Source organism: Callionymus lyra, chromosome 15 (assembly GCF_982586985.1).
Source record: "Callionymus lyra chromosome 15, fCalLyr1.hap1.1, whole genome shotgun sequence".
Taxonomy (NCBI): Eukaryota; Metazoa; Chordata; class Actinopteri; order Syngnathiformes; family Callionymidae; genus Callionymus; species Callionymus lyra.
The window spans coordinates 24,120,820-24,137,537 of record NC_141832.1 but is presented as its reverse complement, the minus strand read 5'-3'; the positions used below and the strand labels follow the sequence as shown (position 1 = coordinate 24,137,537).

Sequence of the window (16,718 nt, the reverse complement as noted above, 5' to 3'; positions counted from 1 at the left end):
TAGTCTCCCTTCCTTATCTTGTCAGTGGTGATGTGCCGTTCATTTCACCTTCTGTCGTTGTCTATTTGTCTTCGCTGCTAAGTGGTGCGAGCAGCGATCATGAGGCAGATGTTGGACGTGACTCTGCGCTGCTGCTTGGTTACCAGCTGTAGCAGGCGTGTTTGCTCCATGTTTACTGGGCGGCGGCGCGTGTGGAAGCTCTTCTGCTCGCCGTCATCTGTGTGTGTGTCTGTGTGTGCGCTTGTGTAGACCTGGACTCAGTTTGTTCTCTCCAAATAAAAGTGTCATCATTATGAAGAAGATCAGCGCCAAATAAACAGGACTGTATTATTACTGCCCATTCCACTTCATTTTCAAGTTTCAGTTGAAATATAGTGGGTAAAAAATTAATTTAATAATAAATGACAGTTCCACAAAAGACAATATTTGGTTTAATATTTACATAAAGACATTGTAAATAACATATATAATTTCTTATAACATATTTCATGTTATAAAAAAAAGTATTGAAAACAACAATACGATGAAAAGTAGAAAGCGTGAAACTGTTTAAGTAATTCATTTATTATTATAAAGGGTTTTTTTTTTTACGTGAAAGTGTTTATATTAAAACTGATATTTGAAAATAATAAAATGGTAACTGTAATCTGGACAGAATTAAGGCATACATTGAAAAAATTAAATGAGAAATACACATCTAAATAATATTCCATACATAAAATATAGGACAATGAAAGAGTATAATGGCATGGTTCACACAATAATTAAATATTGAAGCACATGTGTAAAATAAAAAAAATAAAAATGTTCTACTAAACTTGAAAGGACTACTGTATTATTAATAAAAAAAGGACATGTGTAGTGTTTAAATATAATAAAAAGAAAAATACATTCAAATTAATCAAGAAAGTAACATTTTATTAAGATAAGTATAAATAATAAATAAGGCAAATAAAGTAAATTATCTGGTCATTATGTTCCGCCTCCTCCTGGTCATAACGATGATAGTATGACTCAGTTCTCCCTACAATAGCAAGTTGACAACATTTCGCCGCTAAATCTACCAAGAACACTTGAAAGTCACTTTGACTGTGGCGAGCGTGAAACATTCATTCTTGCTGCTGGCTGAATGACAAGGGAGGACGAGAATAAATGTTTAAATAGTGATCAGAGCCTGCTGGGGAGATAACAAGGAGCGGTGTGTTGGAAATGTCGTGTGTTTATTGTGGTGAGTGGGCTAGCTTCGAAGAACACAATGATGCGTCTTCAGCTCCTGGAGATGTGAGCAGCTCTGACAAGTGGAGATGTCTTCTGAACACACGTGGTTAGATAACAGAGAAGAGCTCCAGTCCCAGAGGATGATTAATGTCAAAGTGCCACTTCCACTTTCCTCATAATTCGATCCCGGGGCGTTATGAGCTCAGGGTGGAGACCGTCGGTGTGACACCGTGTCTTCCACAGGTATGAGGATCTTGGTGACGCTGCTCCTGGACACCCTGCCCATGTTGGGAAACGTCCTGCTTCTCTGTTTCTTCGTCTTTTTCATCTTCGGCATCGTCGGGGTGCAGCTGTGGGCGGGCCTGCTGAGGAACCGCTGCTTCCTCGGAGAAGATGTCAATATGTAAGTCAAAACATTGTCTTTTTTTCCATTTCTCAGTCATGCTTAGTGGAACAAAAAAAGCCCTGAACAAGTAGTTGACGATCAAGAGAAGGGGAATGAGATAAAAAATAAGAGAGCTGAGCAAAAGGCAACCGGTCAATCACCTAGACATCACCTATGGTCAGATGAGGGGGGGGGGGGAGTTAGGATAAGGGGACCAACCAGATCTGAAAACTCAGATTTACTTACTTGATAATAAAATATATGTTTTTATTTAATATTATGGATCACAAAAGCCCCATATGCACTATGTCTTAAACACAAACACAATGTAATCCAAAAATAATTCTGGCAGAACATTTTGAATTTTGGAAGTGAAACAGTGTTCAGAAAGTTCTCAGATATGATAAGGAGGGACTATGGAAGCTTTGAAGGTGAATAGTCGGATTTTAAAATGAGCTCTGAGATGGAGCTGGTCTGAGGTCTGCAGTGATAGGTTGAATGTGGAAGCGGTGGAAGATCATCAAGAGTTTTGTATACAGGTACACAGGAAACATAGTGGCTGTGAAGACAAAAGTACATTTCTATTAATGTAACGACGGATGCACACAGATTCAACCATCATTTTATCTTCTCAGCTCCATTTCAAAGCTTCACTTGCTCCAAGATCAAAAACCAACATGCAGTAGTTACATCACCCAAGAGAAGCTTCATGGTCTTCTTTCTTGAATCTGTTCCAGATGTCAGGAAGTTTAGTTTCATCCTATTTATTTCCCTCTCTGTTCAGTTTTTTTTAAAACATTTGTTTGTTTCATCAGAAATGTAACACAGCTTCAAGCTGACATATTTATAGTGTTTTTTAAAGGGTAATTCTACATAAGTCCCTTCATTTTTAAATAATTCACTTTCAATGTATTTTTAAGTTGTCTTGTTTTAACACCAAGCACAACATAATTCAAATAATTCTCTATAATTTACCCAACATACAACAAGACTTAATTTTGAGACGAACAAGTTAATCTATTTCAAAACGTAAATAAATGCTAGGTTTTTTATTAAATTAGTTGTTTATGGGATTTTGATAATAACCTTCAAAGTAAAGTAAGATTGAAACTGTTAAATGGTGTTCATCTACCTGAAGCTGGTATGTTATGGTATCTTAATCCAGGTAGAAAGTATATTTATATATTTGTATTTTCATTTCTGCTGTTGTCTTTGTCTCTCCAGCATGTACAACTTGTCTCTGAGTCCCTACTACCAGTCGGAGGAGGGCGAGGACAGTCCCTTCATCTGCTCTGCTCCCCAAGAAAGAGGGGTGCGGCGCTGCCAAGACATCCCGCAGTACACGGAGGACAAGCTCTTGTGCAATCTCACGGCCCCCCACTTCGGCTTCCTCGGCCCCGAGGGGGGCGGCGTGAACGGATGTGTTAATTGGAACCAGTACTACAACATTTGCAAAGCTGGGGAGATGAACCCTCACAAGGGAGCTGTCAACTTTGACAACATCGGCTACGCTTGGATAGCTATATTCCAGGTAGGAGATTAAAATGTGTGAGGAATGTCAAGAAGGTTCCTCCAGCGTGATAGTTTTATTGTGAGTAACCGGCCCCAGTTCACGAGAGAGCGCTCAATCTTCTCTGACATGAAGCTTCTCTGGACGCTCTCGTTGTGAAGATCTATATTTTCGGCTGATAATGGCTCTACAGGAGATCTGGGCCGAGCGGACCGTCACAGCCTGAAGGCCAACGCCGACTGTGCAGTTATGAAATAAGTTCTTATAGTTCTGTCCCCAACATTATAATGGATGTCTCTCTCCGTCCAACTCGTGCTATTGTTAGGAACAGAAGATGATTGTTGTCATCGACAGCTCCGAGCATTAGAGCCGACACAAACACACACTAACACACCCATAGAAACTTTAGTGGCTTTCTAGCTTGATTAAGACACTGTTGTGTTCAGGAGGAGCTCAGGGATTTATCGAGGTAAAGACTCATGATGTTTTACTTTCTCAGGCTTCATAATTTGTACATCAACGGTCCACAACCAACCGGTACCGGTCCACAATGAATTTGATACCGAGTAAGAGATTGTTAGTAAAGAAATTATTTCTGTTGTATTGATTATTATTGTCTTCAAGATGTTTTATTTTGAACAAAAAACCAAAAGGATTTTTTCCAAAGTCATATAACCATGTGACTCTTGACATGTTGAGATACTATTTAGGTCAAGTTTACTAAAGAAAATAAGCAGTGAAACACAAACTCTATATCTTATTGTAGAGATACCAGCCCGAGGCTCTTTCTGACTCAACGTTATGGCGAAAATTGTATTCATGCTCTAAAAGGTTTTTGCAGGTCGTGTCTTTTTATTTATGTTTTATTTGTAAGCCGATCCGTGAAAATAATGCTAACATTAAACCGGTTTGTGCTGCATAAAAGGTTGGGCTAGATCAAGAAAACCCATCTACACCGGAGGCTTCTCAGTTGATAGCAATACATACAATGTGGCTCTTAGTTCACCACAGAGTGGCTTATCTGAAATCTATAAGGTTTTTTTCAGTGGATTTCTGCATGTTAAAGTAACTTAACTCTATTATTTAAGACCTAAAAGAGTTAAGATGGTTGCTCTAATATGAGTTATAACCTCATAACTGGGCATCAACAGTGTTCTAGGTCCTAGAGTTCTATGAATAATGGTCCAGCAGCCACAAAGAGGATCGGAGGAAGTTACAGTTTTGTCTCTGGTCCTCTTCTCCAGTCACACAATTCAGCAGGTCCTTCAGCCTTTGTCTTTTTGCAGAAGAAGACACAATCCACACAGACACAGTTGTTTCCATGGGTTTACATCAGGAGTCTTTTCAACTTTATGGGGGAAGTCCTTTAACCTTTCAAGAAAAGAAAACCCACACAACTCTTCAATTCTTTCTTTTCTTGCCTCCGATATCTGTACAAACCTAGTTACGACAGTTCCAAAAGAAATATACGGGCCTTACCTTCTAATTCAAAAGTGAAGTCCAAAACCATTAATAAATCAAGTCCACAAAAAAAAGCTTTGAAAGATTTCTGCACTTTCTTTGACTCGTTGTCCGACGGAGAAAATTATTCGCGAGAGCTTTTCATCATCTTTAATAACTCCATGAAAGAAACAATTGACCACAAAGAACCTCAGAGTCGCTCAATTCCAAGTAACTAGCCAACAAAAAAAACAACCAACTGTTGCTCAGACCTTATTACGAAGCAATTAAAACTCAAATCAACGAACATTTGAAGCTTGTGTTTGAATCTCAGCTGACCCTGATTCAATGGCGGACCCCCGGGTCTGTTCTGTATGCATGTCATTATCATGAATGACAAGACTGGAGCGCCGTTGATGGATCTAGAGCCAGAAGAGAAGGTGATCTTGCTCCATCTCCCCAAGGTCATGGAAGAAGCACTATTTATCAGTGCATATGTTTAATTGAGTTTTATGGCACAATCTTGACGGCGATCAGGATTTAGAGCCAGATGTGTCCTTGACCAAATGTTCAATGAGAAAATGGTTTTAACTGGTGTTGGTTTTTTAAGTGCTACTATGAAGGTTTCATGGGCTGAAACCCCTGCACGGTTCATTAGGTTAAGAGAGGGTAACTCACTCATTTAACTCTGACTATATAGTGGGTTCATCACCGTCTGGTCATCTGAGGTTACGTTCAGGAGGTCGAACCTGAAATGGATGTCCTTAAAGCCCCCTAAACATCCTTCGACCACAGCTAGCTCGTCCTCACACAACGAGCTGACTCACTTGCAGATCCAATGAGTGCAAGATGACTCTGTGATCCTGCATCTGTGACTCTCAGCCGAAGCTGCTCTCACACTGGCTTCCTTCTCTTCTCAATCGATCGATCGCTGTGGCGCACAAACACATAAACGGTGCTTTAAGGAAACTTTGTTGAATTTGTTTCTAACATATTTTTCTTTCTCTCCATGTGCAGGTCATTACACTGGAGGGATGGGTGGATATCATGTACTATGTCATGGATGCTCACTCCTTCTACAATTTTATATATTTTATACTGCTCATTATTGTAAGTACCATGAAGTTCCATCACTCAGATTGACCGTCTGTTGTTTGATTTACTACCAACACAAACTGTTCAGTTGCTTTTGAAGTAAAATCATCTTTTTAATTTAGATTAATGTGGTTGAGTCCATTATCTCCTAGATCAGTGGTCCCCAACACTCAGTCCAGGTACTGGTACTGGTCCGTGAGACATTGGTGACCAAGCCACAAAGAAAGAAAAATCATGGTCTATGTATTACTACTGCCTAAAAGGTGTTTTATTCAGAAAAAGAAAACTGATTTCATCTAAAATAACATTGGCGTAAACTCTTGACTATTTTAAATGAATAAAACACAAACATAAGAAACAAAACTTTTGTTTCAGAGTCCTCATTCCATATAATAGAGCTTGACCCTTGTGTATCGGGTCACCTTGACCCTGAGATAACACAAGGGTTAAGTACAAACTCGCACATTGGCAGAAAGTCCATAAAAGTTGGAGAGAAAAACATGCAATATACCATCGTCGGAATACAATCAAATATACATAGATGCAAATACACAACCAGTCCAGAGATCTTGCTGATTCAGCGTTTTTTTAAGAGCTTTTTTTCATGCACCTAATTTAAGTTTTTCGCTATTGAATCAAATTATGTAAAAATATTTTTCCTCCAATTTTGCATGGTTTTATAATTCATCACATGTAATAAATAAATTAATATATAAATTCCCTGAAAATATTTTTTTTCTTCTAAATAACTGCTAAAAATCTTTTTTTTTAACTTTTTCAAAAGTCTTGGGTTGATCACGTAACTAAGTTTGAGGCAAAATTCCCAGCGTGACGTGCGCAGGCGTCTTATCGTGTCTGGCTCGGGTCTTGTTGCGCCGCTGTGGAGGTTTTCAAAGACCCAGCAGGGTCCGTGTTTAGCGATGCTCTGTTAAATCCATGCCAGCATGTCGTTTGATCCGAAAGTGCTCATGATGCTTTTCTTTTTTGATAGTGGGAACACAAGTGGGCTAGGAAGAAGTGGATTAAGGACACGACTGAATAGAAAATTTATCTAAAATGTAAATTGTAAGAAATATAAAAATGTCTCACTGAAGCATTGACAGGGTTTTTTAATTTCCTGTCCAGACATCTTGATTAGATGTTTAAATAACGTTCCAAAATTACTTTTTACTCTCACATCTTCTTAACAATCTCTATAGAATTCCAGATCTATTACTCTTTAAAGAGAGAAATAAGATGAATGGAAGAATACTTATTGTTATTATAAAAAAAAGGTTCATTGTTAATACATTATTTTGGACGAAATAATATCTTTTGACGTGCTGATTAATTCAATATCGACAAGAGAGACAGTTGAGAGAATGTTTTGTGAATTGAAAGTTTAGTTTTCACTAATCTTATACATTTGTGAAGAACAAAATTAAATAAAATTAGTTGAACAAAGATTAAATAACTTCCATAATTCATTTCTCAAACCATTTTTCCACATTCATTGATCAATATTTAAACATTATTGCTTTATTTAAGTGTTTAATTCAAAATTACTACTTTGATATATACATTATGTAATAATGAAATTACTATTACTAAAATCAAAATAGGTTCTTTATTCAACGAAGACAATCATGTGTTTTTACCAACTTGTTGACTCAACATTGATGTACTCACGATTATTTAGGATACATATAATGTCTTTTTCCCCGACGTGGAAATCATTGTTATTCCTACAATAATGCTGACTCATCACGGCCACTCCTTCGTCCAGGTGGGCTCTTTCTTCATGATCAACTTGTGCCTCGTGGTCATCGCCACCCAGTTCTCTGAGACCAAGCAGCGGGAGAACGCGCTGATGAGGGAACAGCGAGCTCGATACATGTCCAACGACTCGACGCTCGCCAGCTACAGCGAGCCGGGCTCGTGTTACGAGGAGATGCTTCGCTACATCAGCCACCTTTATCGGAAGTTCACGCGTCGGCTGCAGAGAATATACTCCGGCTGGCACAGGTCGGTCACACACTAGAATATCGGTCTTTGATTCAAGCGATGGCCTTTTAATGTCTTCACTCCCTTCATTTCTGATAACAGAGCTGAGCCAGAAGGCAAATAGATGTCCGATATTTACCTCTCATTTTACTTTCTTCTGTAGTAAGCGGCGTAAAAAGGTGAACCCCAACAGCGGTGGCGGGGGCAACAATGGTGGGGGGAACGGACACGGACACGGGTCCAGCAGGGGCTGTGGGGGAGCGGGCAGCACATTGTGGCTCAGACCGATCCACAACCTCCTGCAGCACCATCAGTACCAGCACTGCCGCCTCTCCAACGGAGGTCAGCACACGCTCGGGGCGGGTCAAGTGGAGGGAGGCGAGGGGGGAGTCGGGGGAGACGTGGAGCTGGAGATGAAGACCATCCCGGTGAGGAGAGGAAGTGCAAATGGAAGCGGTGGCCATCAAGCCGCCGGGACCCCGGGCCCTGGGGGGCTGCTGGGCAGACTGAACGGAGGGATGAACTATCCCACCATTCTCCCGTCGTTCGTGAGCAGCTACAGCAGCAAGACGCCGCCGCCGCACTGCCAGCAGAGTCCAGAGCAACAGGCGACGCACCAGCCGGCATCTGAACACGCAGAGACGCTCAACAAGCTCTACCAGCTCATGGGCCAACACAGTAAGACTCCGTCGCCTACTGGTTTCTTCCTCCAGAAATAAAATGTAGTTTCAATGTTTAACCATGAAATACACACATTTTCTCATTTATCAAATAAAACAACAACCTTGTGACTATTTTCTTTTTCTTTAAAATATATACTTTTGTGCTATTGGCTATTGGTTTGCTTTCCTATTTTCATTATAATTTGATTCAAAACAATGTAGACTATATAATGTGCCACAATGATTTGCAACATGTTTTAATTATATAACAAGAATAATAAGGAGAATTGCAGCAATATCTAATAAAATATACTTACCGGTAATTAATATAAATACTACTGAAAACAAGTAATTATTACTATTACTATTACAAATACTGTTACTGTTACTGTTACTGTTACCGTTACCGTTACCGTTACCGTTACCGTTACCGTTACTTTTACTATAACTATTACTATTACTATTACTATTACTATTACTATTTATATTTATATTTATATTTATATTTATATTTATATTTATATTTATATTTATATTTATATACTGTTACTATTACCATGCTATTATTACATTTTATTAATGAATTTATTTTTTCTTTATTTTCAACTTCAAAAATGGACCTGAAATTGGAAACTTTAAAAGTACAAAATACTATATCCTTTTTTCTCTAATTTGTTTCATAAAATTGAAAGTAAAGTCTTCAATACTAAGTCAAACTTTTATCAGACTAAATCATTACAATTTTAGCAAAAGAAAAAAAAATTAAGCATATACTAAATATGAAAATATATTTGATTTCCTGCAGCTGAAGTCACCAAACCACAATCAATGTAATTTCTTTAAAATACTAATAAAAATATATACTTCAACCATCTTGATTGACAAGTACAGTTGCTAAATTAGCTGAAAATCTAACATCATAGTTAAATCTCCACTCTTTGTTTCAGTGTTGTGTGCCCGGATTATGAGTTAATCCGTCAAATTTGTGTTTTTCTACAAGCTATGTTACACAAGTAAAAAAAACAGTCACTGAGCAGCTTTATTAGCCGCTCATAATAATTTTAATTACGTGTGAAATGACTTTCATCGTTTGCTGTGTTTTTTTTTTCTGGCAAACTGGTACTTTGTTGTTGCCACGGATGATGCGAGAAAGCTTCAGGGAGCGTTTGTTGTGTTTGTGTCTGGAGCTGACAGGAAATCCATGCGGCAATTATACCTGCAGTGGAGCAAACGCAGCGGGAGATTTGGGGGATCATCACTTGGAAGCATGAGCAGCGTTAACTGACAAACACCTGACTTTGTTTACCTTGAAAATAGGGAGTTAAGATGAAGAGAAGAATGAACTGGTTCGTGGTCACATGAACAGGGAATAATGACTGTCTGTTTGGGTAAAAACATCAAACACGCTTTTTTTTTTCCGTCGCTGCAGTTTTTTCTCATAATCAGACAATTTTGTGGCATCAGACACCCCAATTCAATTCAATCCAACTTTTTCAGATGAGATGCTTTGATATAGAGTCCACAACCACTCAGTGCAGGGGGCGCACCAGCCCAGAAAGCAGAGCACTTTTCCATCTCCTTCTTTGTCCTGTCACAACAAGCACTGTTCTTACTACAATCTCATCCCTCAGGTCGTCAGCGGTTGCTCCACCAGTTGGCTGGCATGGTCCCTAGTCCTCTTCTCCTGGAGCTGCTGAGCTGCCCCATGTGTGCCCGAAGTCTGGAGACCTTGGAGCTGGAGATGGGGGAAATGGAAGGAGGACGAGGAGACTTAGATGGGCTTCATCACGACTTCTGCCAGGTCAATGAAAATGTCGTCATGTCACCGCACGTGTCAGAGTGAAAGTATAAAAGTGTAAAATTGTGCATTATGACCTTTTCGAACATTTTTTAACATTATTTAAACTTAATTATCCCTTTTTTCTTTGTTCTGTCATTAAAAAAAAAAAGAATAGTTACAAAATTAGAAAGAAGTAATACAGCATTTAAAGCATTATAATGTTTTTTTTTAATGATTTTTATTATTCAATTATTAATTCATTTATAATGACAATCTTTAAGTAAAATTCATTTAAAATGCAAAACAGCTCATTCATTTTCTCCATCTCTCTTCTCATCTGTCCGTCACTCTTCTGTGTTCACGTGGAAGGTTAATAACTGAAACTGCTCCTCATCCTTACCTCAGGGGGATCTCAGGGGTGCACGAGGTCGCAGCAGGAGACGAGGGGTCGTCGACTACAAGAACGTGGTGGTCCGGGCCTGGATGAGCTTCCGGGAGAAACTCAAGAGAATCGTGGAAAGCAAATACTTCAACAGAGGAATCATGATTGCTATTCTGGTCAACACTCTCAGCATGGGCATAGAGTACCACGAGCAGGTAGGAGTCACGTTCTGTGTTATGCTTTCATTTTTCATTGGCTCCCGAGATCAGAGGTTATCTGGATCTGCTCTTATTGAACGTCCTGCGGGCCAGAATGAGTTTGTTGAGATGGAAGAAAAGACACACCAGACAGATAATCTTCCTCTCCATCATTTTCTCGCTCTTCCTCATCGTCACCTGATGAGTATCAGAGCTTGTGACGCCATCGAAGACGACTTGATATCGTTTTCACACACCTTTAGGTCTTTACAACTTCTTTACTCAACGATGTCTACAATCTTAACCTGTTAAAGGAAGAAAAAGTACTAGTTAAATGCACAATACTAGCTCGCCATCATCCCACCAGCTTTTACTTTATTATCATTATGATGTTTAAAAGAATAAACTACACTATATATTTATTTAAGCATTTACTGATTCATTTATCATTTATTTTTAGCAGTTGTATGGCCCTTTTTCTTAGCAAATACTGACTCATTCCCTATCAGAAATGTTTAGATAATTTATAGATATAATTATTAATTTATCGATTTACACATGGATTTTTTTAGTCTCATATTTCCATTTCTATTTGTTTTATAATTTTCCTTGGTTGAAATGTTTTTGTTTTTGCTCAGAAAATACATTATTTTGTCTAATTTTATTTGACTTTATTATTTATGTTATTTATTGTAATTGTTCCCAAGTGGCATTAATTAATTTCTAAATGTATGCTTTATTTTGGCTGAGAGAAATGTAAATCAAAAATATAATCTCTCATGTATTATTTCATCTATATTTAATAATAGACCGAGGCAGGCAATGAAGAAATAAATGCAACAACTAAAAATATTTTTTTAATCCTAGTTGAGTAGTTACACCGACTTGTTTTATTTATTTGTTTATTGGGATGTTTGAAAAATAATCCTTCTCCAAGCACAGGGAGGAACTCCCTCCCGTGTCCTTTCATGTCCTGTGAAGCTGCTCTAGTGTGTGTGTGTGGGTGTGTGTGGGTGTGTGTTTTAATCTCAGTGCTGTAAACATGAGAGATGACTGGATGAACGGTTGCCTTATTGGGCCAAAAATTCACATGTGTCTCATAATATTTCCTCTTCTCCTGAGTACTTCAAGCTGAAGCTCAGCCATGAGTCCGTTCCATGAGCTAAAATTGAGACTCCTTGAGTCATTAGAAAAGAGAGACTCATGAGCTGCAAGATGGATCTTTATTCATCCGCCAGACATGTGGAACTCTCATAGAAGTTGAGCCACCTCAGAAGTGGTTTTCTTCAAAGCACTTGGAGTCTGTTCCACCTCGGCTTAGCGATCGCCAGGTTCCCATCAGGAGAAGCTTTATGAGTCAGTGATCAGCTGGATCACTGACTGTGACTGTGTCGTAAGTGGGGTAGATCAGTGCTGATAGATCGTCCGATGGATTCACCCCGACTGCAGCTCCCAGCGTGATTGATAACGGCCACGATCACGGCGCAAATAGGATTTTACAGCCAAGGAGTCACAGCAAGAAGATGCAAACTGACTTACTGCTCCCTGCATTTAGCACAAGTCGATCTCTCAACCCCCCCAATCTGCTTCTCCTGCAGCCGGAGGAGCTGACGGACGTCCTGGAGATCAGTAACATCGTCTTCACCAGCATGTTTGTCCTGGAGATGTTCTTCATGCTGCTGGCCTTCGGTTTGTTTGGATACATCAAGAACCCGTACAACATCTTCGACAGCATCATCGTCATCATCAGGTAATCGACTGTGATCCGTCGCATCTCATTCCAGCCCCAAAATAAAGAGCCAAGCAAAGGCTTACACTCAAACAATCAGTCAAATTAAGAGGCATTAAGTTGTCACACTCTTCTAAGCACTTCAGATTTGTCGCTGCCTTCTGCTCATATTCCTCATGTGAAGGATCTAATCTGCAGCAGTGTTGGAATCGTGGTTAATTGAAGCACCCAATACATGCTATTGTAATCTGCACCATGTACCAGTGTGATGAAAAGCTAACACAATCCAATTCAGAATACTTTTATTTTTACATTCTCTGACGTCCTCTTCAAATAGAAATATAAACCAACTACGGAAATGCACACAAGATGGTGTCTCCTGTGGAACATGCAAGAACACCTACCCCTCCTTTAACACAATCCACTATGAGTGCTTCCTGATAAGTTCATGGGTGTTGCTATTGGCTGTGTGTTTTGAACTGAAGTACTTCTCCGACAATGCTTGTGAGACTTCATATTTTGATCACTAAACACTCCAGTCCAGAACTTTTCTTTGTCTCCTGCTGGTCACAAGTACAACAGCTCACTTCTAAACAGGAAGTACATCTTCAAAGTAAATCATAGACTTGTTATCCTGGCCTTTGAAGGCAGTTTGTCAGTCTTGAAAAGTGGAACAGTGCTCTTGATCTAGCTTTGAGGGGTTCATCCGAAGGCGAGGGAATTTAACATTAGGCCAAATAAAACACAGGGTGCGATTCCGGATAAATCCACAGGAAACGGGGAAGAAGGAAAGCCAGACGCACAACCAAACTGTGACCAGAAAAAAGATTGAAAAGTCAAGAAAATAACTCAATTTACCAAGTAATCAGACAAAAATCTCGATTTATATTGACAGTCGTGTATATGTTAGCAATACATTTAAAATATATATAATTGTATATTTTCTCTATTTGCTTATTTTTCGTTATCTATTGTTTTAATTAATAATATTAAACACGCATATAAAAAACAACATCTAATAATTGGATAGGGTTGTTTATGCATTACAACTGTCTTGGCTTCAAACATAATCATCAGATCTAGTAAATAAAAGTTAAAAAGCTGTTTATTCCATCACTATTTGAGTCCAATTTCAGATTGAATCCACATTTTAGTGTCTGTTTCTTACACTGCTCCTCTAATGTTGCATTCTTCAGCTTCGGTGTGTTTGTGATCCTCAGTGTGTGGGAGATAATTGGCCAGGCAGATGGCGGACTGTCAGTCCTGCGTACATTCCGTCTCCTCAGAGTTCTAAAGCTGGTCCGCTTCCTTCCTGCCTTGAGGCGACAACTGGTGGTGCTGATGAAGACCATGGATAATGTGGCTACCTTCTGCATGTTGCTGATGCTCTTCATCTTCACGTTCAGGTGAGTCCATGTGAACCCGTGCAGCCGCCCTGCAGTAGATTAATATCTCCTGACCTCTCTGCAGTATCTTGGGCATGCATCTGTTTGGGTGTAAATTCAGCCTTCGGACGGAGAACAACGACACCATTCCCGACCGTAAGAACTTTGACTCGCTGCTCTGGGCCATCGTCACGGTTTTTCAGGTGAGCTTGATATGTAGACGATCTTTTTGACTCTTCAGCTGGGTTTGGATGACCCACATATTTTACACCTCGAGAGAAATTTTGGTTTTTATTAAAACTGTCTCGCTTAATGCATAAAAGTATGTTTAGAAGAGGATGGGATAAATGATAGGGCCACTGTGGCTCAGAGAAGAAGATTGAAAACCACTTAGTCGGCCCATTAATGCAGGTCCACTTGAGTGGATCCGGCTCATCTAGGTGATTCAGTCTGAAGCTTTCAGTAGAAATTTGTTGCATCTATATAACATCGTTTCGTGATCACAAAATTGAAACAGACTGAGACCAAGATAGACAAAGAGTTCAGGTAGGGTGGAACAGCACTGACTATGTCTAGACAATGTTTCAAAACAAACAACAACAAAACACTGCAGTGGTACGCACCTTAACAGTTGCAATCTACCAACAAAAGAACAAGAAGACACTAAGGTAACAGCTGACAGTGAGAGGGTCGGCGAGAATAACTCCAGTGCATCAGCACATTTCTTTGAGGCTGTTTGAAATGACCTAGGTAAGAACAAAACAGCGTCTTAAATAACAAATAAAAACGATGTTGGATTTAGAAAAGAAAAGGCAGCAGAGAGTGAGACCTTCTGCCAGAAGCTTCCTTGCTAACATCAACCACCACCAGTACGTCAAGTATGGGAGTGCCAGCCCACATCCATGACAGCCGTGATTGAGAGTAAACAGCACTGAGAGAATCCCATGCAATCCACAAGTAAACGTATTTAAATTGTAGAACCAGAGGTTGGTACCTGTTGAACTTAGGTTGTAAGACAACCTGCAAATAAGAGATGTAAAAAAATAATATCATGCTAAATTGCGATCACAATTGTACCTTAAAAAAAGACATTTTAAAAGTATTTTTCTCTAAAATCAGTCCTAGCACTGACTGACAAGTGTGGTCACTGACATCACAATAGAATCTCTAAAGACAGACATGATGTATTGTTCAGAGAACAAATGTCCAAACCCAGGCCGTTGTCTAATTGGATTCATTTGAATCTGCTGCTGATTATCGGTGTTGTTCGATGCACTTTACACCGGCTGTATTTTTGGGAGACGCCTGTGGTGGTTACAAACCTGTTCACCCATGTTAACACTTCCCTGTGAGTTTCCTTCCTGCCACCGGCTCCAATAAGTCGGCAGCAGACAGCTTTTCACACTGCATCATCAACAATGTTCCACTTTAGAAGGATGCTGTTTTGTTTTCATGATTTAATAACCCTCACACACACAAACACACACAGACTTTGTGTCATCTTAAAGTAGTCCCGGGTGGAGGAAGTTATTGCAGCATAATGGCTAAAAATGTGTCTCATGACTGGCTTTTTAGAAAACTTGCTGAACCTTAAAAAATCATTAAAAACTTGTCTTTTTTCATGACAACTTTTTTCTTACTACAAACTTCTTTTAATAGATCCTCACCCAGGAAGACTGGAACGTGGTGCTGTACAATGGCATGGCCTCCACCTCGCCATGGGCGGCGCTCTACTTCGTGGCGCTGATGACTTTTGGCAACTACGTGCTTTTCAACTTGCTGGTGGCCATTTTGGTGGAAGGTTTCCAGGCAGAGGTTGGTTTTTCTTCATGGGCTCGTGTCCTTTCTTTTTTAAGGTTTATTTTTTAACCCTTGTTTCAAGAAAACAAATGTGTGTGGTATCCCTTGTGCTGTCTCTGGGTCGAAGATTATATTGCCACTTTTCACAGCAAGTGTTTTTAAAGATAAAGTAAAAGTGAAAATAATCCAAACCAGATGCTAAACAAAATAGAAATAAATTAAAGCGATTTGATAATAATTATCATCTTAAGTAAGAAAATGTTTATCACGAGAAGAAGGTTAACATAAACAAGAATGAATAGGAAATAAATGGTCAAGTAAGTGATCATCTATTAGATGTTGGATTGCAATCATGTCTCCACTGTCTCTTTTAGATTGTATTTTATTTCCAGTACAATTCCACTGTCGTATTCGGGCAGTCAGTCTTTCCATGAGTGGTGGAGTCGTGTCATGTTAGTCCTGACATCACTCATCCTCCTCTGAGGTTTGAAGGCCTTGCTCTGCTCTTTAATTAAGTCCCGGAAGGGTCATTAAGGGAACAGCAGGAACTCACCAATAAACCACCACATCAGGTGGAAAATTTGTTGCAGAGAGAATCAACCTTTTTTTTACCTGTAGATTAAACCTACCTTGTCCTCATCGTCAAAACCTACCGCTGATTTGAGTTGTGTGTCTAAGTTTGTGGTCTCCTGTTTGTTTCAGGGTGACGCCAACCGATCCGAGTCAGACGATGAGAAGAAATCCGACAACTTTGAGGAGGACGAGAAAGTGGAGGAGCTCCGAGACACTGGTAGATGAAAAGTCTTCCAACATATTGTTGCTTAAAATAACCACTTGTATAACCGACAGAGCTAAAGATGTACTCGCTCATGATGACTGCCAACGGCCACTTGGACACCGGGGCCACGATGGCTCCTCCCATCATCATGCGCACAGCAGCCACGCCTATGCCCACCCCGAAGAGCTCCCTGGGGCCCGATTCGATCCTCGGGGACGAGCTCTTGTACAAAGAAGCGGTGTCACGATGCAGCGAGGGCGGGCTTGGATTTTCCGAAGCGGGGATGAGTCGTGCAGAGTCTCGTCGGGGAAGCTCCGCCTCCATGGAGCCTGTGGCGTTTGACCAGCGCTCGATTGTGAGTGTCCAAAACCTGC

At 39.8% G+C, this 16,718-nt stretch overlaps 1 protein-coding gene across 2 annotated transcripts in view; it reads left to right on the top strand.

Moving 5' to 3' along the window:
* The window catches only part of cacna1ha (calcium channel, voltage-dependent, T type, alpha 1H subunit a), an 82,044-nt gene that overhangs the window by 44,622 nt on the left and 20,704 nt on the right, over positions 1–16,718 (top strand). For both annotated transcript variants that reach the window (XM_087809052.1, XM_087809051.1), the window contains exons 6-18: positions 1,462–1,621; positions 2,828–3,134; positions 5,571–5,663; positions 7,414–7,652; positions 7,795–8,309; positions 9,925–10,094; positions 10,479–10,670; positions 12,251–12,402; positions 13,602–13,787; positions 13,852–13,969; positions 15,426–15,581; positions 16,269–16,356; positions 16,416–16,699. In XM_087809052.1, coding sequence (XP_087665178.1) covers positions 1,462–1,621; positions 2,828–3,134; positions 5,571–5,663; positions 7,414–7,652; positions 7,795–8,309; positions 9,925–10,094; positions 10,479–10,670; positions 12,251–12,402; positions 13,602–13,787; positions 13,852–13,969; positions 15,426–15,581; positions 16,269–16,356; positions 16,416–16,699 — 2,660 coding nt within the window. The remainder of the gene's footprint in view (positions 1–1,461; positions 1,622–2,827; positions 3,135–5,570; positions 5,664–7,413; positions 7,653–7,794; positions 8,310–9,924; positions 10,095–10,478; positions 10,671–12,250; positions 12,403–13,601; positions 13,788–13,851; positions 13,970–15,425; positions 15,582–16,268; positions 16,357–16,415; positions 16,700–16,718) is intronic.